This window comes from Erythrolamprus reginae, chromosome 1 (assembly GCF_031021105.1).
Source record: "Erythrolamprus reginae isolate rEryReg1 chromosome 1, rEryReg1.hap1, whole genome shotgun sequence".
In the NCBI taxonomy this organism is placed as follows: Eukaryota; Metazoa; Chordata; class Lepidosauria; order Squamata; family Dipsadidae; genus Erythrolamprus; species Erythrolamprus reginae.
In genome coordinates this window covers 81668575-81694408 of record NC_091950.1, presented here as the reverse complement: position 1 = coordinate 81694408, position 25834 = coordinate 81668575, and the positions used below count along the sequence as shown (strand labels likewise).

General features: G+C 37.6%; 1 protein-coding gene across 3 annotated transcripts in view; it reads right to left on the bottom strand.

Moving 5' to 3' along the window:
• The window catches only part of RYR3 (ryanodine receptor 3), a 285326-nt gene that overhangs the window by 190425 nt on the left and 69067 nt on the right, over positions 1-25834 (bottom strand). For all 3 annotated transcript variants that reach the window (XM_070756567.1, XM_070756561.1, XM_070756554.1), the window contains exons 18-25: positions 14646-14862; positions 14360-14464; positions 10580-10683; positions 8735-8818; positions 7418-7577; positions 6588-6735; positions 4656-4861; positions 1492-1666 (exon numbers count right to left, since the gene is read on the bottom strand). In XM_070756567.1, coding sequence (XP_070612668.1) covers positions 1492-1666; positions 4656-4861; positions 6588-6735; positions 7418-7577; positions 8735-8818; positions 10580-10683; positions 14360-14464; positions 14646-14862 — 1199 coding nt within the window. The remainder of the gene's footprint in view (positions 1-1491; positions 1667-4655; positions 4862-6587; positions 6736-7417; positions 7578-8734; positions 8819-10579; positions 10684-14359; positions 14465-14645; positions 14863-25834) is intronic.

Here is a 25834-nt window from a genome sequence, read left to right as displayed (position 1 = left end):
ATGATAATGTAATACAGTATTATAAATCCTCTTAAGGGAGAGGTCTTGAAACATCTAATATCTAATATTAGGTCTAATATTATATTCCGACAAATAACGTCTAGTGCCTAGTTTCAAATTAAAAATAAAAATGAAAAAGGAAAGTGTACCTTTCACAGAATCTCTAAAATGTCTTATAAAATTCTCAACTCATCAAAGTTACATGGCTAGATCAGGACAATATTTATGGGTACATCTGGATAGTGAACAAGGCATATAATATGGAAAATTACAACTTGAAATGCAGTGAAGTAAAGGTGAATATATGCATGTATTTATGACTTAATGTCTCATAGTTTTTCTTTCCAATTTTATAAGAAAAAAGACAAGAAAATGACAATTGTCTCTAATATGCTCTGAGTGGATCATATGACTACATTTAAGAAGACCAATAAAAAAGCTATTAGGAGGAACAAGTTATTATGAGATTTTTCTCCCTCTCTCTCCTAATTTTATATCTTCATATGTATCTGCATATGTTTAATTATACACATTATATGCATACTGGTTAATCCTCTTAGAATTAATACAAATATACATATCATTAATAGCAAATATATATAGTCTGACTTTTTAAAAAATAAAATGACTCAAACAAATTTTACAATCCAATGACAAACTTACTGAACAGCTCATTAGGTATAACAGTAAATTAGATAACATAATTTAAATGGATTTTTTTACAATTCATTAACATAGTTGACTAAATGTTTCTATTCAAATATGAATTCTACTGAGGCCAGAAGACTTTATATCCAAGGACCTTAGTCTGAGGTTGCAGGATTAAAGATACTGAAATCTATGCCATTTAGAAGCATGTCCTATTGCAGAAGGCATTAATTGTATTCAATAACTTCTCTTCTTGAACAGAAGGAGTCTCCAATGGATGAAGACAGTTTTCTTCAGAATACTTTTTTCTCATTTTAATTAGTGCTGTATTTCCATAATTATGTACAACTGTCAGAGTAAGTGTCTATGGAGATTTTCAGAATGTCAGAATAACTCAATAAAATATAGTTGCAGAATAAGCCAATAAAAGTAATAGAGTTAGAACGATTTTTTTAAAAATGCCAAATAGTAACCAGCATATTATAATGTCAGAACATTCTACAAAAAACTAACTAAAACGCTATTATTGTTGGAATCTTTATTTTTCTTAATTATTGACTGTATATATTCTTTATTATATAGAGCTGTATTATACTACGCCAAGCTGTCAAACTCTCAACCCATGGACCAGATGCGTCACATACTGATCACATCCATGCCCAGTTTAGCAATGGGGGAAAAAGTCCCAATACGTCATGTGACGCTGCCGTGATAACATGAGTTTGATATGGTTGTACTACATACTCTGTCAAGGTTGCAAGTAACATCTCCACACTCCTTTACTAACTCATATTAGACAACTGAGAAATAAGGCTATGATATAAAGGTCAGCAATCAGCTTACCGTTATCTATTTCAAAGTCAGCAAAAGCAAGTTCTGAACCTTTATTGGTTATAAGCAATTCTCCATTGAGTGTAAATATAATAGACTTGTCCTCCAGATTGATCATACAGCCTACTACATCTCCTACTTGCCAGTTTCGCCCAAAAAATCCACTCCCCTGATGCCAACGTTGCCCCTGAAAAGTAAAATGGTTTACATAATAAATATATTCTACAAAAACTTGTGCTACACTAAATAAGTTATGTTTTCAGGTATCATATAAGATTCGTCATTAGTTTTTGTGTAACAAAATACAGTACTGTAATACCATTTTTCTGTCAAACCTATTGTGGCCTTTTTGCTTTTATTTACTGAATACAAATCCAAAAAGAAAAATAAAAAATATACAAAGAAAGAAAGAAAGAAAGAAAGAAGGAAAGAAGGAAGGAAGGAAAGAAGGAAAGAAAAAGAAAGAAAGAAAGAAAGAAAGAAAGAAAGCTAAAACCCAACAAAAACATATAGGATATATATTCACTTATATGCATTCACATTATGTAGAAAGATTTCAGTGAATGGTAACCATATTCTATAGTCAGATTGGGCAGAAATTGTTAATGACATTGATTTTGAAGATTACTGAGTATTTATTTATTTATTTATTTATTGGATTTGTATGCCGCCCCTCTCCGGAGACTTATGGTATTTATGATTTAAATGTATTTATCTCAGTATGATGAATAGATATATAAAAAGTAAACAAGGCAGCAAATTGTCTATGAAGATTTTAATAGAATAAACTTTAACTGACTTTTTACAGGAAGAAATATTTATTTTCTGCTGCACTGATATTACCCCTGTAAGTCTTCACCCCTATTAATCAGCACATTATTTACATATTTATCATAATCAACCATTTTTCCTGGAAATCAGCCTAGTTGTAATTAACCTAAAGTTCCTTCACATCAATCTCCAATGAAACATTTTGGAAAATAAGTCAGCATCTGCAATATAGTGATGAAAAGTCCATCCCCAATTGCTGTCACTACCTGAGGACTATTTGAATTGTCAGTAAGTTTCACAGATCAAATAGAATGCCAACCTATTTGTATTTTGCTCCTTTTTCAAAATAGCCCCTCCGATACTCCCCTTTGCATCTATGGATTCTTTGGGGTTTTGAGGGTTCTTTATCTGGTTGGGAACATTAACTGTATTTTTGGAGTATAAGACACACCCTTTTCTTCCCTAAAAGAGACTGATAATTTGGGTGTGATTTATACTCTGAATGTAGCTGCTAACGATCTTCCCAGCTCTTACCGACTTGCAAGCTCTTTCATTGTTACTCTCTGAGAAGAATGTTTTCCAAACCCTGTCTTTGTAGGGGGTTTTTTCATTGCTTTACTTGCTCTGAATGTTTCTTTCCAGACCTAACCAGGTGCTAATAATGTTCCCAGCTCTTACCTGCTTGCAAGTTCTTTCATTGTTACTCTCTGCGAAGAAGAATGTTTTCCCAGCCCTAAGTCTTTGCAGGATTTTGACCATTGCTCTACTTGCTCCGAGTGTTTCTTTTCGGGTGCTAATGATGTTCCCAGCTCTTATTGGCTTACAAACTCTTTCATTGTTACTCTCTCAGAATATTTTTTTAAAGCCCTAACCTAACCAGGGGATAAAATAATGTGCTGAAGCTGACCAGACTAAGGATGCTAGCCAGATAAATATCTGGTAAGCAGGTTCTTTTCTCTATTTTTCTTTCCAAAAACGAAGGTCCGTCTTATACTCTGGTGCGTCTTATACCCTGAGAAATACTTAGAGCCAGGACAAGCAATTTAATTATTACAAATTGTATTATAGATTAAATTATGGCTAAGTACTTGATTTACATTAGCAATTGTCAACCTAACGTAGGTACTGGTACAAGTGTCAGTTAGGACGCGTGTCTTATGGTGGGGCGCAATTTGTGGGTGGCAAGTCAGGCGGGGCGGGCCACAATACATAAAGTCGTGGGGGAGAGTTGGGGAGGCATAAAACATTTACTTCTTCCTGGGGGGGGGGAGAGGTACAGAAAATAATTGAGAAGCACTGCATTAATGTAAACTCTACAGAGGCCTGTCTGAGTAATTTTCTCAAAATAGTTTCTTGGAACGAGATCAACCTGTATTTGCCTTACAGTTTTCTCATCAGTCACTCTCCCTACTAACCTTCCCTATGTTTACTGCAGAAACTAACCCATCATGCTTTCTTATTGGTTGATTCTAGTAGAATTTAGGTACAAAACATTTGCCCCCTGCCCAATTAATTTGTTAAAAGAATGTGGAGTGAATGGAATGATTGTTTTTTTAAAAATGTTTTTTGGGGTGTTTTCTAGATTTTTAATTAGTTAATTGGACTACATTATGTATTGTATATTTTATATGTTGTGAGCCGCCCTGAGTCCTTGGAGAGGGGCGGCATAGAAATCCAATAAATAAATAAGTAAATAAATTTGAACATAAAGCATACTGGCAAGACATCATGACTTATTTATTTATTTATTTATTTATTTATTTATTTATTTATTTATTTATTTATTTATTTATTTATTTATTTATTTATTTATTTATTTATTTATTTATTTATTTATTTATTTATTTATTTATTTATTTATTTATTTATTTATTTATTTATTTATTTATTTATTTATTTATTTATTTATTTATTTATTTATTTATTTATTTATTTATTAGATTTGTATGCCGCCCCTCTCTGTACACTCGGGACGGCTCACAACTCAGCTCAGACTCCATCAATGAGCTGAGCATAATGGAGATTTATTTTATTTTATTTGTTTTGTCCAATACACAATAATACACAATGAGGAACAGGAAAAGGAAAACACTTGTAAAGATTTTGACAATTACAGTACTTTCACAAGGGAAAGGCAACCTAAATTATTTTTCTTGCAACAGTGAATAGGGAAGGTGCTGGTAGGTAACTCTTATTTTGTATTGAATTATGGTATATGCATAACTTGTCCATCTATAAGAGAGCACTTTAACTCAAAATTTTGCCTACTGGAAGTTAAAGCTTTATATGCTTCATCCCAAAATGGACTGGAATTATTATGAATGCATAATTGTGCTCATGACCTAAAACTCTATGAATTGACCTTTGTTGTATAAACCCAGCCAATTATAATTAAACATACTAACTTTGGAACCTTCAAATACAAACGCTTGGTCATCAGCTCCTAGTTCTATGTCAGGCTGGCAGCCTGGCCTTGCCCATCCAACACGCATATCCCCTCCAGTTACAGCTTCAAATTCAAAATACCACTTTCCAGTCTTAACTGCATAAGATTTCTCCACTCTGAAGAAACGTATCTTATCAATGCTCACTTTTTCCACTGTTTGATCAGCTGTGAAAAAATACAATGAAAAATGTTATTATAAATGAACATATTAAAAAGGCACTTGGGGAGAGTATATCCCCCAACAAGGGCTGTTGTCGACTTACCGGGCCAGCAGTATTTGCGGCGTGGGCGTGGGAAGGAGGATGCCATTTTGGGGCGGAGCCTATGGCCCCACGTCAGCACCGGGGGGCGCAGTGATGTCAGATCGGTGCGCGGGGCACCAATTGGTCGAGGGGCGGCAGGGAGGCATCCTATATAAGGGGCCTCCTCGTGGTGCCGCTCCTCTTTGTCCCATCGCTCTCGGAGACACTTGCCCACCCTCCCTCTGTTACAGGGTGCATATGATGGGTCGCCCCTTGGGGGGCCGAGTAGGAATTTTTGGCGGTCACAGCAGATTGGCCTAGCTGTGGCTGTCTTTTCGCCTACTCCACTCTGTGCATGGGAGTATGGTTAGGGGGTGTACTCACCAGCTAGTTTCCCCCCTAGGTCACTGGGGAGTGTGTGAAAGGGGATGGAAATGGGCGTAAGCAGCAACTGTGTGATCTCCTTTAGGGGCACCTCTAGTGAGGTGAGGGGCGATCTCCTTCTCGTATTACAGGGCTCGACCGGCTTGGATATGGGAGGGGAGTCGCACTTGGGGCTCGCTGGCTGGGGCTTACCAGAGACATCCCACACGCCATGGGGGCATGGCACGGCATAGGGGGCAGGCGTAAAGTTACCACTCCCCTACGCCCAGGCAAGGAGCTTTCGCCCGAGAGTTGCTCAAAAGAGGTTGGTGACAGTTGAATCCGCCCCCATTTTGATTTATGCACTCCTGCAGGTCACGTGATTTAATTGATTAATTAATTGATATTGATTTAATAAAGTGACCCCATTATACCCAAACCTCATGTGTCCGAGTGTTACTCCGCCTTCGCCGCAAAAAGATGGAAGATGCAACATTGTGATTAAACTCTCATCTTGACATTTTTGAATCCCAGCCCAGATGCTCTTACCCACCAGGTTTTTCTACTCAGGAAAAAAAATATTGAAGTAGCCATAGAATAATTACTTACTTATATTGTAAGTAATAATATTTGGTGTGGTAATTAAATAAACACATATGGTACAGAAGCAAGAATGTGTGCATTCTAGAAATTAAAATTCAGAATGAAGGTATTTTAATATTCAAGCACGTCTGTTCCACTGAGAGAAGCAACATTTTTCAAAAAAGCAAAGCTTTTTCCCTTTAGCTATCCTATCCTTTCTCATAGTCTCTGCACTTTCTTTTTTCTTCTCATTGTCTTTCCTTCTTCTCAAAGTAAAATAAACAAGCAAGTAAAGAAAGCAATCTATATTGGAAAAGGAAGATATGATAATATACAGTGAATAAGTCAAGAGAAGCTGTGAAATTGCAAACTTTCATTAACCACAGTAGGGAATCATGCTGCCTTCATGACACGTGAACATTATTTTCACATTTTGACTTGAGGAAAGAATATTATAGCAACTACCAAAGAGGATTTTTTTTCCTTTTTCTTATGACCCAAGTGTATCTCTCATTTGCTGAGTGCTAACAGGAAGTTTAAAAGATGTCAATTTGGGTAAATAAATGCTTCTCCGCATAGACTCAAACATCAACATACTGAAAAATCCTACAGAGTATTCTTGAAGGTTAAAGGAACAGAAAAAAAATGTTACAAATACTTCAGTGCTTCCAAAAATGCTAATAACAAAATATTTATTAACATACCTATTTCCTGATCTGGGGGCTCAATATTATATCCATATCCAGCAAAGGTCCGAACAGCCTCACGAAGACTATCCCTGTTTGATTTCTTAGTGCGTTCATCCAATAACACATAAGGAACCAGCCGAGGATTCCGTTTGTTTTTAAGATCCTAAAAAAAAAAAATTGGTGCTTTACAGCCCTCCCTGAGCAGTTTACAGAATCAGCATATTGCCCCCAAACAATTTGGGTCCTCATTTTAGCCACCTTGGAAGAATGGAAAGCTAAGTCAACCTTGAGCCTGGTGAGATTTGAATTGCAGTCAGCTAGCAATCAGCAAAAGTAGTCTGGAGTACTGTACTCTAACCATTGCACCACCACCGCTCAATATAGTGTTCAAATTTCTAATTTCTATGAGTATAGATATTAAGGGGAAAGATATTCAGTTATTGAAAAGGACTTTCACTTTTCTTCTCCAAATGATTGCCCATAAATGTTCCAAAGAATCTCTTAATATACAGAACAGATTGCACTCCTACATTAAAGACCGTTCTATGTACCAATGTGGAGTTATTCCTCTGTATATGGTATATTTTGTTTTTATTTCTGGATATCAACCCAGAGTCATTAGTAACTGTGCTGCACTAAATAAATAAAATTTATGCTCCAAAACACAGAGAGAGACCAATTCTGAAAATCTACACACACAACTCCAACTTTTTCTAATAAGTACATTAATTAACTATTAATTAAGAAATAAGCATATTACCCAATAATATTGCTTCAGATAGATATGGCCCTTTCTTTATAATCACCCAAATTTCCTTTGAAATCTTTTTAAAATTAATTTTTACCTGTTGAATGCCGTAGGTCCAGCCTTGTTTTATTCTTTCTTTCGCCCAAACATTATGCGCATTCTCTGCAAGTTTATCAACTAATATTTCTTGTGAAGGTAACAATTTAACTTCAGAAAGATCAAGAGGAGTTGGCTTGTACCCATTTGTCATCATATAACTGTAAACCAGGAAAAAAATGGACCTACATTTTAATTAATCAAAGAGCTGTTGAGAATATTCTGTGTACATTTATAATTTAGTAAATGTTTAGTCTACTTTAATTATTAATAAGAATTTTAAATCCAAATCAATCTGTGCTATCTTCTTTCATACTAAATTCATATGAACCAAATAATTCCTAAGAGAAGGAGACACTTTTGGTGTACAGTTACCAAACATATGAAGAATGGTTGCAGGAACTGGGTATATCTTAGTTTAATGAAAAGAAGGACTAGGGGAGACAAGATAGTAGTGTTTCAATATCTCAGGGACTGCCACAAAGGAGAGGGAGTGTTCTCCAAAGGGTAGAACAAGAAGCAACGGGTGGAAACTAATTAAGGAGAGAAGCAACTTAGAACTAAGGAGAAATTTCCTGACAGTTAGAACAGTTAATCAGTGGAACAACTTGCCTCCAGAGGTTGTGAATGTTCCAACACTGAAGTTTTTAAGAAGATGCTAGATAACCATTTGTCTGAAGTGATGTAGGATTTCCTGCCTAAGAAAGGGATTGCACTAGAAACTTCCAAGGTCCCTCCACCTATTCTATTCTATTCTAAAGCTATAGATTGGCCAGTTTAACTGCCATGCATCAACTATAGACTTGAACAAGTCAGTGGTGGCACCGACTCTCTGGAACCAACTCCCCCCAGAGATTAGAACTGCCCCTACTCTTCCTGCCTTCCGTAAACTCCTTAAAACCCACCTTTGCCGTCAGGCATGGGGGAATTGAAACACCTCCCCCGGGCATGTTCAATTTATACATGGTATGCTGGTGTGTGTGTCTGTTAGTATATGGGGTTCTTTTAAATCTTTAAATATTTTAAAGTTATTTGGATTATTTATGATTTGTTCTATCTTGTTGTGAGCCGCCCCGAGTCTTCGGAGAGGGGCGGCATACAAATCTAAATAATAAAATAAATAAATAAATAAATAAATAAATAAATAAATAAATAAATAAATATTAACAATATATCCTACTGGCTATTCTTATCCACAAGACACAGCACCACAAAATGTTTGTTTGTACCTGGAAAAATATAGTTTATTACTGATTGCTCTATATTTAATATTTTACATATAACAACTTCTGACAATCATTGTTATAAATTAGCTTACTTTTTAGGAAGCTTGATTTTCTTAAGATCTTCTTCTGCACCTGGATTTACATGAACAACATGGCATCCAAGGGCCAAAAGAGTTCTGTAAAAATAAAATCACTTGTAAAATGTAAGCATAGCATGCATTCTAAATATGCATCAGGATATTGCATCCTAGTTATTGGAATAAGGGAAAATATCTGTTGCAAGGGAACCTTTAGATTGGAAATTTTAGTTTGCAAGAATAGTATCAATATGTTTGGTTGCCACAAACCTTTTCATACTGTTAGCAAAGTATACCACACATGATAGGAATACACATATAGTCATTTAAAGTAAACTTATTTATTTATAGTAAACTTCCATTGAGAACCTGTATACTGCACGAGTCAAAAAAAGGGCGGGGAAAATATTTACTGAGCCCTCGCATCCTGGACACAAACTGTTTCAACTCCTACCCTCAAAATGTTGCTACAGAGCACTGCACACCAAGACAACTTTTTTCCCGAACGCCATCAGTCTACTAAACAAATAATTCCCTCAACACTGTCAGACTTTTTATTAAATCTGCACTTCTATTTCTACTAGTTTTTCTCCTCATTCCTGTCATCCTTTTATTCCCACTTAGGACTGTATGACTGTAACTTGTTGCTTGTGTCCTAAGATTTTTATTAATATTGATTGTTTCTTCATTGCTTATTTGACCCCTATGACAATCATTAAGTGTTGTACCTCATGATTCTTGACAAATGTATCTTTTTCTTTTATGTACGCTGAGAGCATATGCATCAAGACAAATTCCTTGTGTGCCTAATCACACTTGGCCAATAAAATTCTATTCTGTTCTGTTCTATTCTATTCTATTCTATTTACTGTATACCTTCTGTATCTTATTAAAAAGCATTATAACAAACTCTTTTCGATCACGTTATAATGGATGGTAGAGGTCAATATTAATAGATCTTGATGACCACAAAATGTGTAAGATTGTAATTTTGAATATGAGGAGCACATGAAATTATAATAGGAATGAAAAAAGAGATAGATATGTTCTCTCTCTGGCAAACTAGCAGGAAGGAGAAGAATGTAATATATCTGAAGGAAAATGATGTGATTTTGGAGTTGATAAATACTTGTAGGGAAATGAACAAGCAGGTTTAATTGTGGATGGAATGGAAATATTTATCAGATAATATATTATCTTATGTAAAAAAAAAAACCCTTAAGATCAGAAAAAGGGTAAAAAATACTTAACAAAAAATGAAATTTACCATTTCAAAAATTAATTGTTCTCTTGAAAAATGCTAATGGGGAATAAATGTATTGATTATTTGTTAAGGTTCCTTCAGGTTGTCAATTCCATAGACATACCATAGTGACGTCATGGACAAATCCATGCTGTGCTTTAGCAAGAGTACCAGAAGAGTTCACCATAGTACTTTTCCAGGATACTTTCAACTTTCCTGCCTAGCCTACAGCCTCAGTACTTCTTCGTAGTCTCTTATATAAAAAATGAATAGTTCAGAGCCTGCCCTATGTAATAAACATTCCTCCACTATTGTCTTGTATGCAGGTGCCCTTCTGGTCCATTTCTTAAGTGCAATTTCCAGATTCTTTCTGATAAATCTAGATCAGTTGAAATCAGAAAGATGAATTTGTCAGGGCAAATAAATTGCTATCAATGGCTAAGTCTGGAGACAGCCCATAAAAAGTAACTAAACAGAATACTTTTTTATGGAATTAAAGTTTATAGAATAAAGTCTTGATGTCTCTTGAAAAAGCACTTTTGGGACAACCATGTCCTGGATGAATGAAAATTTCCATAGACCTTACAGAATAGGTTTCCTTCTGTTTTGTGACTCACTTTAAAGTTTCTGTTGACATTTGCAGATTATAATTCTTCTCTGTTTCAGGCAATTTTGAAAATTCCACCAGACAAGGATGCTGCCTTTTATTATCATCTCGTATCTACAACATATGAAAGAGACTATAAGTAACTTTAGAGCAGTGGTACCCAACCACTTTCTGGCCATGCTCCACCTAAGCATCTCTAAAATCATGATGCCCATTACCCATGACATATAATTTTTACTATTCAAAAAGTGAACTCCTACTCGCACAGAGGAAGCCCGAAGGGCCATTAACTTGGCTTAAACAAGGTTCCAGTTGCCCCCATTAAGAATCAAATTGACCCCCTGTGGGGCTTGGGCCCCATGTTGGGAACCATTGCCTTAGAGCAGTGTTTTTCAACCAGTGTGCCGTGGCACACTAGTGTGCCGTGAGACATGGTCAGGTGTGCCGCGAAGCTCAGCAAGAGAGAGAAAGAGAGAGAGAGAAAGAAAGCAAGAGAGAGAGAGAGAAAGAAAGCAAGAGAGAGAAGGCAAGAGAGAAAGAGAGAGAGAGAGAAAGAAAGCAAGAGAGAAAGAGAGAGAAAGCAAGAGAGAAAGAAAGCAAGAGAGAGAGAAAGAAAGCAAGAGAGAAAGAGAGAGAGAGAGAGAAAGAAAGAAAGAGAGAAAGAGAAAGAGAGAAAGCAAGAGAAAGAGAGGCAGAGAAGGAGGGAGAGATAGAAAGAGAGCAAAAAAGAGAGGAAGGAAGAGAGAAAGAAAGAGGTGTGGACAGAGAGGGGAAGGAAGGAAGAGAGAGAAAGAGGGAGAGAAATAGAGCGAAAGGGAGGAAGAGAGAGAGAGATTAAAAAAATTGTCCAAACTTTTTTTAGCCCCCCCACTCCCCCCCGGTCAATGTGCCCCATGATTTTGTATATGTATAAAATGTGCCGCAGCTCAAAAAAGGTTGAAAATCACTGCCTTAGAGCAACTTCTGCTCAACAAAAAATAGAACCTTTTTCTGCAAATATACCATAGTCATCCATCAGAGTTTTAAAGTAGAACAGCTTTCCTCAATTAGATGTCTCTAAAACAGGATTATTATCCCCTCGTGTCAGCATGGCCAATGGAAAACTCATCTAGAAATTTATTCTACAAGTTATGGACAAATCTCCCATGTGTCGGAGAAAATTCTGGGATTGTGACCTACATTACCCAGCTGTTGTTCAAAAAGAGATGGACAGTTGGACATACTGTGAAAATGTTTACCTGCAACACGAAATTATAGTTGAGCATTCTTATGACTTATTGTAGTCTAGATAAAGCTGATGTCTTGTAGAATTAAACCTTGATTCCTCATAATCTTCTGTATTTCTTTTGACATAAAATCATATAAAGCAACTTTGATACACTTGTCTAAGTGTGAACCTTTGAAATCCTAGGAAGGAGTATGGACACTTCGAGGGAGAATGGACACTTCGAGGGAGAAGGAATTTATTTATCTATTTATCTATCTATTTGTTTGTTTGCTTGTCTGTCTATTCATTCATTCATTCATTTTATGTTGCCTGTGCAGATAACATGAGCTCAGCAATAATTAGGCAAAAGTGGTTGTGAGGGATATCCCTTTGTTAGAAATGGATATAGTGAACCCTATTTGAAGTGATGAAAATGAGGGGTGGTTGAAAATTAAAAATAATATTAGTATGCATTAGGAAATGATCATTGAGAAAAAATTTCTATGCAGTCACTTAATTGGCACTTAATTAAATCAGGAAAAGAAGGCCGCAACAACAAGACCAAAATTTTGCCCAATTCACAAAAGGATAACTTGTGTGACCTCAGCAAAAGTTGTGGATCTGAAGTTTTTTATCAGGCATCTAAGTTGCCAAGTAAACCTATTTTATGGCTCTAGCAATCCATAAGCTATAAACTAGCCTTATTTATTATTCTGTCATAGTGGGTACTTTTCCTTCCCAGCTATTAAAGCTCCAACTTTTTGTTTTGTAAAATATTCCTCAGGACTGCCAATAAGCAAACATGAGACTGCAAATTAGTAAATGTCATCTTGGAATGGAAATTATAGGTTTGCTTTAACTAAAATCACGAAGCAGGGAAAATAAAAATGGTATGAAGTTCCTCTGCCTGCAAAGAAGATACAAGATGCGTTTACTTTGAAGTCAACTCATGGAGAATGCACCCAGTCAATTTTCATATCAGTCTTATGCCATTCTACTGATGCTTTAATTTCCCAAAACCTAGTCATTAGTTTTGGAATACTCAAGTAATCTCCCATGTAGGACTATTTACCCTATTGAATATAACGCATGTGGTTCCAGAGCCACCTCCCAAAACTCTATGCCAGTGATGGCGAACCTTTTTTCCCTCAGGTGCCAAAAGAACATGTGTGCGCGCTATCGCACATAGTTATAGTTATAGTTTATTAGATTTGTATGCCGCCCCTCTCGGAAGACTTACACGAGTGCCCACATTCATAATTCAATGCCTGGAGAGGGCCAAAACAGTTTTTTCCACTCCCTGGAGCCCTCTGGAGGCCGGAAACATCCTCTTTCCCAACTTTTGGTGGGCCCAGTGGGCTCGCGTTTTGTCTTTCCCAGGCTCCAAAGGCTTACCTGGAGCTGGGGAAGGATAAAAGCGCCCTCCCCCATCCCCTGGGAAGCTCTCTGGAAACCAAAAATACCCTCCCAGAGCCTCTGTGTGAGCCAAAAATCAGTTGGCCAGCACACACATGCACGATGGAGCTGAGCAAGGGCAACGACTCACATGCCAGCAGATATGGCTCCACGTGCCACCTGTGGAACCCTGCCATAGGTTCGCCATCACTGCTCTATGCAGACCTTGAAAACTACACTTATGGCCTGTCTGGAATTTACAGACTTTTATTATGGTTTAACAATAAATTATGGTCTCATACTCCAAAGATTATTGATATTACTATGCGATGAAGTGAAATATCTGCATGACCACATTTTTCCCTTAGTTATTTACTATTTCTTATTCTACAGATCTGTTGAAGGAGGTTCTATAGGTACCTATGGCACGTGTACCACCTGTGCCACCTAGATCGCCATCACGGGTCTAGAACCCATATCTGAGGCCATGTGAGGCATTTCCCTATGTCACCGCTGGCCAGCTGATGTTCGATCTTTCAGAGGGTGTGGGATATGCTCTTTTCACTCTCGCCAGGCTTCAGAAAAGCCTCCGGAGCTTGTGGATGGCAAAAACGTGCCTACTGGAAATTTGTTTCTGAACTTCTAGTAGGCCATTTTTTTGCATCCACGGGCTCTGGTGGCTTTTGAAACCCTGGGAGGATGAAAACTGCCCCAACAGACAAACTAGAAGTCCAGTAACTTCAGTGAGGCCTGTGTGCAGCACAGGAGGAGGGGGAAGCGCAGAGTGGGATTGTGCGCACTTATGTGAGGGGAGGGCATTGTATTATGGGTGTTGGCATGCACGTGTACACTATAATGCACACATGCACCTTTTTGGCATCCGAGCAAAAAAAGGTTTGCCATCATTGCTCTAAAGCTTAGTACAAAGAAATTAGAATTGTCTTGTTTCAAGAAAATCTATTATTATTTTAATTTTCTCTAAGCTGAATTTTTTTAATATAACCCTTTAGTTTTGTATTTGGGAAAGGAAGAAGAATAAAGTTTTTTGCCCATGCCACAATTTCTTCTGTTTTTAACTTTATCATTAAAAAGTAACTTTCACTATTATCCTGTCAATAATATATCTGTTATCTGTAATTGAATAAAACTATGAGTGATTTTCTCACAAAGAATTCTTCATAATTATACCTTGCCATAGGTCCAACCAAGTTCTATTTTATTCATTCCCCAGAGTTCATGAATATTTTCAGCAAGCTTGTCTCTAATCTTTTCAAGATGGAAAGGCAAAACAATCTATGAAGAAAATATATAAATTTTTATCAAGATAAAATATTTCAGCAATGCACTCCATATTTTCCAATTAATGATCACATAGCATAATAAAATCTAAAAGTGGTTTATTACTAAATAAAGATCCTCTGATAAATTACATGTTCAGTCATTATATGTGTTATGATATTTTAATTAAACTTACCTGGTTGGTATCAATTGGACAAGGAATAAAATTAGCCTGGGAAAGAAACTGAGTAGTACCAAGCAAATCTCTAATTCCTTCAGAATCCCTCTTATATTCTTTTACTGGTTCCAATTTCATTTTTTCTTTTGTAAGCAAAGCTTCAAAGCAAGGTGCATAGCTGGTAGGAGGTAAAAACTTAAACTCTCCATGGCGGCCACCCAGTAAAAAACGCACTCTAAAGAAAAAGAAATGCAAACAAAAAAAGAATTATAATAGTTAAAGGATAAATTTATAATTTTTAAAAGAATTATCACAAGCCACAACCCTCAAGTAATTTTTAAAAAATTCCCTTTTATCTCAAAAATTCATTTGCAAGCCATTTAATTATAGAAAATAAGCAAAAAGGTACACTTTATTATTTTACATTTCTTTTTAATTTCCTTTACTTGGAACAGCTGACACTCTGCGATAACATTTTAACATCTGGAAATGTTGTCAATGTACAGATTTATAAGATTTTTTCTAAGTTATTTTAATAATTTTCTAAGTTGTTATTGTTGCAGTTGGCTGCACAGTGAGCCAGAAATTTATACTGTATTTGGCATTTTTATCCATCTTTGAGTCTTTCCTAATGATCTGGGATTTAATGTTTAACACCATAAACAACAACATTTGTCAATCCCAGGTCATAAGGTATTGTTGCAGAATGTAAGTTGTTTGAAGCAAAGCTACATTTTGCAATTGATTGATGGTGATTTTGTCAATCACAATGATGTTCAAGGGATGCTCCAGATGTTTTGGACTGCACTCAATGTACTTATTAGTATTGCTACTGTCTTTGCTTCTTTTGCCACAGTCCTTCTGCTTCACAGTTCCTTATTTTTCATGATTTTCTACAGCTGTTTCTCTTCTGGCACTACAGCCATATTTGCTTGATCCAATCTCAATCTTTTCATCCTAATCTGATCTCACCCTGGGGGAAATTATTTGGGAAAATTACTTGCCTTACTCAGCATATGGCTAAAATAATCTGTGTACATAAATTTTTATGTTTGCCTTCATAGCATAAGTACTGCAAGCCACAACCAATATGAAGTGTGAGAGTAAGGTAAGAAGTTGTTGCTAAGATGAAGACACATAGACAATCAGAAAAAAGCAAAATCTGGAGACTGTAATGTTGAAACCTTGAATAGTTTATTTATTTATTTATTAGATTTCTATGCCGCCCTTCTCGAGGTGACTCAGGGCGATGTACAACATTATAAATGCAATAATATGTAAAGAAATCTAAATTACTATAAAAGAACTATACAAATTACTAAAAAGTATTAAAACCCCCGTATACAGTCATACACATTCATCCAATTCAATCACACATAGTATTGGCCGGAGACAATATCATTACTCACGGCCCCCCATGCCCGCCGGCAGAGATAGGTTTTAAGAGCTTTATGAAATACCATGGAATCCCATCAGTTTATGATAAAGTGAGAGTTGTCATTGGTCAAGGCAGCATTTAGAGCCTCATCAGACCAGGCAGGCTAGAAGGAGAGAACCAGAAGTTTTTGAAATGCCCAGATACCAGCTTATCCAAATAGGAGTCAAGAAAAAGTATTCAGAAGAATCCCATATAGATTCTTGGAAGGATAGAAATGTGTGTAGCAAAGCTGGGGGCACTATCAAGACTATCAGAAACTTAGAAAATCTTCCTCTCTGGCTTTTAATGTTGTCAAATGGAAGTTCATCATGAAGTCTTCATCTCATCAAGAATGTGATTTTTGACTAGTCAATGGTTTTCTTGACTAATCTTCACTACATTTATTGGAATCCACACTGCATAACAGACATTAATACAATCGAAGGAGTCCAGAAATACTTCACAAGAAGAGTCCTTCACTCCTCCTCACATAACAAATTACCTTACTCCTCCAGACTTCAAATACTAAATCTAGAAAATTTACAACTACATCCTCTCCAAACTGATTTAACTGTTGTTCATAAAATCATACATCATAATGTACTCCCTGTCAGTGACTACTTCACCTTTAACAACAACAACACAAGAGCACGTAATAGATACAAACTGAATGTAAATCGCTCCAAACTTGACTGCAGAAAATGCGATTTCAGAAAAAGAGTGGTCACCGCCTGACTCTGTTGTTGCTTCCCCCAACCCCAAAATCTTCAACCTTACATTATCTACAATGGACCTCTCCCCTTTTCTAAGAGGTCTGTAAGGGGCATGCATAAGTGCACTTATGTGCCTAATGTCCCTGTCCTACTGTCTTATTATTCTTTCTATTACTATGTTCTACTTATGTTATGTTATGTTAATGTGTACTATAATACTATACTTGCTTGACAAATAAAAATAAATAAAATAAAATTTCAGACATTCTCATTTATTTATTTATTTGTTTGGTCTAGTACATAATGTAGGTATGTGGAGATATAATCATATTATATATATGAATAAAAGATTGCAAAAATGTTAGAAATGATTGTATTCATATACATGATGCTTCTAAAACATAAAGAGACAATAGGACAGGGACGGAAGGCACACTGGTGCACTTATGCATGCCCCTTACTGACCTCTTAGGAATCTGGAGAGGTCAACAATGGACAGTCTAAGGGTAAAATTTTGGGATTTAGGAGATGACACTACAGAGTCTGGTAGTGAGTTCCATGCTTTGACCACTCAATTACTAAAGTCGTACTTTTTGCAGTCGAGTTTGGAGCGGTTTACATTAAGTTTGAATCTGTTGTGTGCTCATGTGTTGTTGAGGTTGAAGCTAAAGTAGTCGTTGGCAGGAAGTAGCATATGATTTTATGGGCTATGCTTAGATCATGTTTTAGGTGACATAGTTCTAAGCTTTCTAGACCCAGGATTGTAAGTCTAGTTTATTTAGTCTATCAAGGTTGATAATCTGAATAGAGATAAGGTAGAAGTGTATTCAAGATTAAGCTTTCTTCTGCTTTGTATTTAGATATTCAATATGTTTCACCCATGACGAATTTAACATAAAATATGATCTCAAGAATCATCCTTTGCATTCAAGGCATGACAAATTTTATTAACACACGGACCCCCTTCTCAGAATTTCATTTCACAGGTCTGCTAAAGTATACTGAGCTCTGGAACATCTTATGGAATTAATTACTATGTAAGGTGCCACACATTCTTTGTAAAAATAGTAGAGTAGTAAACATAAAATTTGTGGGGTACTTTCTTTGAGTAAAAAAAGTAAAGACTTTAGTAATGTTAAAATATACAGTGTTCCCTCGATTTTCGCGGGGGATGCGTTCCGAGACCGCCCTTGAAAGTCGAATTTCCGCGAAGTAGAGATGCGGAAGTAAATACACTATTTTTGGCTATGAACAGTATCACAAGCCTTCCCTTAACACTTTAAACCCCTAAATTACAATTTCCCATTCCCTTAGCAACCATTTAGATTATTACTCACCATGTTTATTTATTAAAGTTTATTAAAAAAAATATTTATTAAAGGCGGACAAAAGTTTGGCGATGACATATGATGTCATCGGGTGGGAAAAACCGTGGTATAGGGAAAACTCCCGCAAAATATTTTTTAATTAATATTTTTGAAAAACCGTGGTATAGACTTTTTGCAAAGTTTGAACCCATGAAAATCGAGGGAACACTGTACATCAGAATTAGATACTCAGAAAATTATGTTGTTTCTGATATGGTAACCTTTTAAAATAATATTATTTATCATGAGATTTCCAGAAAATTAAAATATATTATGATTTCCATAATAAACATATTTACTCTGTTATTCATACACAAAGTAAATAACATAAAATAAATATATATTGAAACTAATATTATCTTGTAAACTATGAGTTCATTAGAAAAGCCCAAGACTTCAAGGTACAATTATGCAAATATTTATAATAATGTTTAACAAAAAGTATATGTTTACTACTAGAAATGACACAAATGATCAGAACACTCACTTCAACAAATCTTATTAGGTTTGTTTGCTAACTGCCTGAGCAGATGTGAAGATATTTCTAGAGGCTATTCCATGCCAGATATATATATATATATTCCTGCAACACTACATTGAGTCTTAGATAGAGGAGCCTTCCAGCATCACTATTTAACACACCACCTGTTCAATTATAAAAGACAGAAGGCATTTATCTCCAAGATGTTGACTTTTCATGTCAACACATCTAAACTGTTATATTTTCTTTGAGCAGGTGAGATTGATGTATCTGCTGGATTCTTTCACTCTATTTTTCACCACACAGTGCATTTATCTATCTAAACTTAAATGATTTTCCAGAAACACAAACCTCTACCTTCCCAACACTGTAATTTTATGTATGGTAAATAGGTCAATAGAAAGCAAAATGCCACTGAAAAAACACTAATGACTGAATAGCATTAAGATTCTTTGGAGATATCTTCCAAACCTCTTTTTCTACTCTGCCAATCTCCAATATGGAGTCATATTCTATCTGCCGTGGTTAAGCAAGTATTTACAAGTTTAAGTTCTAATTTAATTAACATGTACTTTCCATTAATTTCAGTCACATAATTGCAAATCTATTTACAATTTCTGCTGAAAGTGTGAAATCATACATCAAAGGCCTGCTTCGAAGATTAAACTATGATTGGGTTTATTTTACTCTGTTTATTATTAGAAAAAACAATAATGGATGATTCTGTGGCATGTTGATAGAAAAAAACTCTTTATTAAGCCATCTATTTTATATAATACAATATCATATGAATAAACATATAAGCTACAGAAGCTTATACGCTAATAAATATATTAATCTTTAAGGTGTCATTTTGCTGCATCGTAGACAAAGAACAACTATTTCTCTGGAGATCATAATAATATTATTCCAGTAAAGGTTTTAGGAATGCATTCTTTATATTGGAAGTCAATTGCTTAAAATAACTCCTTAGTGAATATTCTTACCAGAGTAAATCTGACTTTGAAAATAGTACTAGAAATTTTGGCATGGAGGTTATTTCAGACAATATTGAGAAATGAAATATCAAGTATAAGCCGAGTTTTTTTAGCACCAAAAATGTGCTGAAAACTCCGACCTCAGCTTATACTTGGGTCACTGACGAGTCACCACAAGATGGCGCCCCACGGGAGCCTGGCATGCATTGGTGGATCGGGCGGTTGAGGTTGCAGTTTTCCACCCTTCGTGGTTCCAACTTCCAATTAGGAAAGAAGGCCGGTGCAAAGGGACGATGCCAGAGCCAAGGCGCTGCCTTTGAGGCAAATTCTAGAGTTTTTTAAATTTTTGCTTTTCATAAAAGGTACCTGCAAAGGCTGGAGCTCTCTGGCTTCCCTCGGGCTACTGCGACTGAAGCAAGGCTGCTGCTGGCACCATCATGCCCGCTTCCTGCCCACCAGCCCCATTCTCCTGCCTCTTGTATTGGCTGCTGGGAGTACACAGGACACACATACAAAGGCACTCCCAAAGCAGTTGGCAAAGGGCGCTCCAAGTGAAGCGGCTGTGGGAGGGGTGGGGCAGGTGCCTCCTTTCCCCGGCTCAAGCAAAGACACCTCCCAAAGGTGCCAGCCGACTGCTCCAATGGAGAAGCGGGGAGGCGGTGCGTGAGAGTGGAAAAAGGCAATGGGAAATCAGGAAGGTGGGGGGGGTGGCGAGAAGACGGAAGCAGGAATCCACTGGTGCTTCGAAAATGGAGCCACCTGAAGAACTGGAACCGAGGTGAGACATTGAAAGAAACGCCGGCAGGGCGGGGGAGGGTGAGAAAGGGCGTGCACAGACGCGCTCTCTCTCTTCTTCCCCGTGTACCCAAAAGCCTTTGGCCGATAGAGGAAGAAGTACCGGTAATCCGAGCTGAAGGAACTGAGTGAAAGAAACGAGGGTGCACGTGTGAGAGAGGGAGAGATAGGAAGGGACGCAAAGGTCCTGGTACCCATTGCCTCCGAAAGAGAATGAAACCCGAGGGTGTGTGTGGACTTAGATGCATGTAATGGGAGGAAAGTGGCCAATGAGGAGAAGGGTAGTCTAAAATCTCTATGCGGGAGGAATGTTAGCTTCGCGATGGCCAAGGAGGAGGAGGAGGCGGAGGCGGTGGTGAGGGGGAGAGGGAGAGAAGCGTTGGCAGCACGCATGCATGTTATAACCCCCCGATGGTGCCTGCTTTGGTTTCCACGCAGGTGCCTGCAACAGCTTGAGGCAACATGCCCGTTATTTGCAAGTGAGCAAGGAGGGCAGAGATCACACAATGAAACTGGAAGGGACGACTAAGGAAGCAAGCTATCCTCTCACGGACATGAGTTGTGTCTGATACCGCTTTGACGAAGTTATGTAACCCCCCTTCTAAAACTGGCCAGGTTGGCAGCATCTTGTGAGTGGTGATTTCTTAAGTTTGAATGCAGGGGTTCTCAGCTTTGGGCAACTTTTAAGACGGGTGGACCTCAGCCTGGGAGAGGCAGCACCTGCCACTTCGCTCGGAGTGCCCTTCGCCTCCCAAACCAAGAGCCAGGAGAACGGGGCTGGAGGCTGAAGAATGGGGCGGGCATGGTGGTGCTGGCAGCAGCCTTGCTTCAGTCGTGGTAGCCCCAAGGAAAGCCAGAGAGCTCCGGCTTTTGCAGGTCCCTTTTATGAAAAGCAAAAATTTAAAAAACCCTCAAAGATTATCCATGGTTGACCTCTTCAGATTCCTAAGAGGTCAGTAAGGGACGAGTACAAGTGTACTAGTGTGCCTTCCGTCCTCTGTCCTATTGCTCTCCTATATCTCCTATATCTTTCTTCTATTCCTATATCTCTTCTTCTATTCTTTCATTGATATGTTATATTCCTATATCTTCTTTTCTATTCTTTCTTAGATATATTTTACTATGAGTATCTCCTCTATAACCTTTATCATGTATTTTACTATGTGTGTATAGATATATACCCACTAAAACCCTCATTGTGTATTGGACAAAATAAATAAATAAATAAATAAAATCCAGGAGAAGCAATCCTTAGATCCATTTGCACCACTTAAAGGTACCAGCTGGTCTCACTCACTTCATAAAATATCCTAAGGAAATCATCCAGATTTAAGGAAAGATTGCATGCCCCCCAGAATGGCAGTAAAAAAAATCAATGCCAAGCTTGCATCCTGCCTCTTGGAAGTACATCCCAAAAGGACAGATCCACTACAGCAGTGAAAGACTTCCCTCTCTAGATAGAAAAAGCACTTGGGATAAGCCTAACTAGAATAAAGCAAAGAAGCAAACATAGTAGCTGTTGCTTGCTAAACCAATTACCAGAACAAACAGACAAAAGAACTAGCCAGATTTTTGAAGCTGCTTCTTTTCAGGAACAGAGATTAACATTTTTCTTTCCAAACAAAGCTGAATAGGGGGATTTATCCCATCAATAAACACAGGCTTAAACATCACCAAGTACAGAATTAAACTTCACCAAAAAGCAGTTTTATACCAAAAGTCATGTTTGAATGCCAATCTTTCTAGCTTGCCAAGAAGCCTTGCTAAATCTCACTCATCTTGGTTCCTTGTCATTAAAGGCTTCTTTCCAGCAGCTCTGTGCTGGAAGAACTCCAACAGGGGAGTATTTCCTCTCAACAGCAGTGTAAAAAGCTTAAAACAATCCTATTCCCTTTAAAAAAGTCAAGCAAAGAAGAAGACAAAACCCCATAGACAGTATATTCAGGGGTACTGTCAAGACTGTAATAAGGTTTAATGGAGAGGTAGCTTCTGTAAATAGGGCAGTAAAGATTAAGCTATAGAAATAACACCAGAATGTTGTAGTTCCTTACAGAATTAATCCTGTAAAGGGGGGGGGGGATTTCTTCTAACAACCAGTTCTGCTTAAAAAGTTAACAACTGGTTCTAATGAACTTGTTAAAGCCCGTAGAATCCCATTCTGGGATTATGTTACTGTTGCCATTCAATCCCAGGAAATGGACAGTATCCCACTTATTGCCAACAAGTGTGACATAAACAGTGTCCCAAAAGTGATTTTTTATAAGGCAGCTGGACTTTGCTTTTCCTCATCATGGACACCTATGCACCAACCAAATCACCTTTTCCCCCAATTCAGTTTATCCTAAACCTTATTTCTTCTGCAAACATTTGCTTTTGAACTCAGTTTTTCTAAGGAGCAAAAAGTCTATTATTTGCATTCTCTATCGAATGATGTAATAAACATGTCTGGTGAGAAACCATGAGATGAAATTTAAAAAATGTATCTTAGACTACATTGCTATCTCTTTAAGAAGCCACATAGTTTGAAGAGAATAAAAATAGCACTTAGATTTATATACTCTTCACAGTGCTTTACAGCCTTCTCTAAGCAGTTAGCAGAGTCAGTATATTGCCCCCAACAATCCAGACCCTCATTTTACCAACTTCGGAAGAATGGAAGGCTGAGTCAACCATGAACATGGTGAAACTAGAATTGCTGAACTACTATCAGTTGGCAGTCAGCAGAATTATTATTATTATTATTAATTAGATTTGTATGCCGCCCCTCTCCGAAGACTCGGGGCGGCTAACAACAATATAAAAAGACAATGTAAACAAATCTAATATTAAAAACAATCTAAAAACCCCCAATTTAAAAAACCACTCATACATACAAGCATACCATGTATAAATTCTATAAGCCTAGGGGGAAGGGAAATTTCAATTCCCCCATGCCTGACGACAGAGGTAGGTTTTAAGGAGCTTGCGAAAGGCAAGGAGGGTGGGGGCAACTCTGATATCTGGGGGGAGCTGGTTCCAGAGGGCGGGGGCCGCCACAGAGAAGGGTCTTCTCCTGGATCCCGCCAAATGACATTGCTTAGTCGACGGGACCCGGAAAAGGCCAACTCTGTGGGACCTAACCGGTCGGTGGAATTCGTGCGGCAGAAGGCGGTCCCGGAGATATTCTGGTCCGGTGCCATGAAGGGCTTTATAGGTCATAACCAACACTTTGAATTGTGACCGGAAATTGATCGGCAACCAATGCAGACTGCGGAGTGTTGGTGTAACATGGGCATACCTTGGGAAGCCCATGATTGCTCTCGCAGCTTCATTCTGCACGATCTGAAGTTTCCAAACACTTTTCAAAGATAGCCCCATTTAGAGAGCATTACAGTAGTCGAACCTCGAGGCGATGAGGGCATGAGCAGTGAGTCCCGGTCCAGATAAGGCCGCAACTGGTGCACCAGGCGAACCTGGGAAAACGCCCCCCTCGCCACAGCTGAAAGATGTTTCTCTAATGTGAGCTGCGGATCAAGGAGGATGCCCAAGTTGCGGACCCTCTCTGAGGGGGTCAATAATTCCCCCCCCAGGGTTATGGACGAACAGATGGAATTGTCCTTGGGAGGCAGAACCCTTAGCCACTCCGTCTTATCTGGGTTGAGTTTGAGTCTGTTGACTCCCATCCAGACCCCAACAGCCTCCAGGCACCGGCATATCACTTCCACTGCTTCGTTGACTGCAATATTGCATTCTAACCACTGCACCACCATGGATCTTAGCATGATATCTAAGAGGCATTTCCTGGGCTGAGCAGGTTACCAAAGTTTACTTTTGTAAAAGCCTGCCCCTAAAGCTACCAAAAATGCTTGAATATCCATTTTGTGAAATTGGCCATTGTATACTAGTGTACTGGCTACAGGAAACTATATTGGGAAGTGTAAAGGATAGGAAATATTTTTAAAATGGAACCTCACCAGCTCACCAGCTCTTATCGAAGTAGAACTCTCAGCTTCCCTCCGTTGGATTAGTGGAGCTGCCATCCAGCAATATCTGGAAAACTACTGTCTCATACCATCATAAAGAATGTCAAGACTCTGAATATAGCATGACATAGAAAATAAAATAGGAAGAACCAATCCAGTATAGTTTTCAATTACTGTTATTGTAGCATATTGCTGTATACAGTAGTTCCTCACCTATCGCTGGTGTTATGTTCCAGACCTGGCTGCAATAGATGAAATCCGCGATGGGGAATTTATCGACTGATAGTACTTATTTAAGTATTTATATTGTAATTGTTTGGTAAGTTTTCATTGTTTTAAGTGTTTATAAACCCTTCCCACACAGTATTTATTTTAGATACAGTATTTAAATACAGTATTTACAATTTTAGATTATTTTTTTTTAAAAACCTGCTGATCGAGTTCGGCGGGCTGTTTAAATCTGCCGATCGACTTCCTCAGAAACCCGCGATGAAGTGAAGCCGCAGTAGGTAAAGCGCGGTATAGCGAGGGACTACTGCAATAGGAAATCTGGTTGCTTACCCTGCTGTTCTGTTCGGGTCGTATGTGACCCGAAGCCAAGTTTGAGTCCCTGTAAAAAATTTTCCCTGCATATCTGAAACTTGAAATTTCATGACTTTTCATCATTTCAGGGGTTCTCTCTATGAGAATTTTTTTTTGGGGGGTGGGGGGCTTAGTTTTTGCTGGGCAAAAAAAGTTACACTTCTTCTGTTCCCGTGTCACCCTGACCCGGACCGAAAACTCTTCATTTGCAGTGCTTATGTTTGGTCTTTTTGAAAGCTTTTTTCACTTGGAAAGTAGTCTGAACATTTCTGCACACAATGATATGAAAATTGAAATGAAAAAAGTAAATCTTATTGGTTTATTTTGCTGCTATAATGCATGCCCCCCCATTTTTGTGAAAGTTTTTTCAATTTATGGATAGCTTTGCTTGCAAAATGCATTCTATTTTACTGAAGTTGGTGTGGGATTGGTAGCTTGAACATTTCTGAATATAAGAAAAATATAAAGGAACTGAAAAAAATGATTCTTACTGGTTTTTTAACATCAGAAATAAGCCCCCCCCTCGACTGCTTGCAACCATTTTCACTTTTTATTTTTTTATGCTCCAAATCCGAAATATTCTTTAAAATCTTAGGCATTCATTTACTCAATTTAACAATGCTGATCATCAAAAAAATATTTTTGGGGTGGTGGCTAATTGTTTTCTGGGCAAAAAAAAATCATCACTTCGAGTCTGTTTCTGTTCGTATATGACCGGACCAAAAATATTTTTTTTTAGGTACTTGAATTTGATCTTTTTGAAAACTTTTTCAACTGGAAAACTAGTTTGAACATTTATGAACATAATGATATGAAAATTGAACTGGAAAAATTGAGACTTATATTTTTATTTTGATCAAAAAGCCCCTCCCCCCATCCTTTCTGAATTTCGTGTCAATTTATTTTTTTTAAG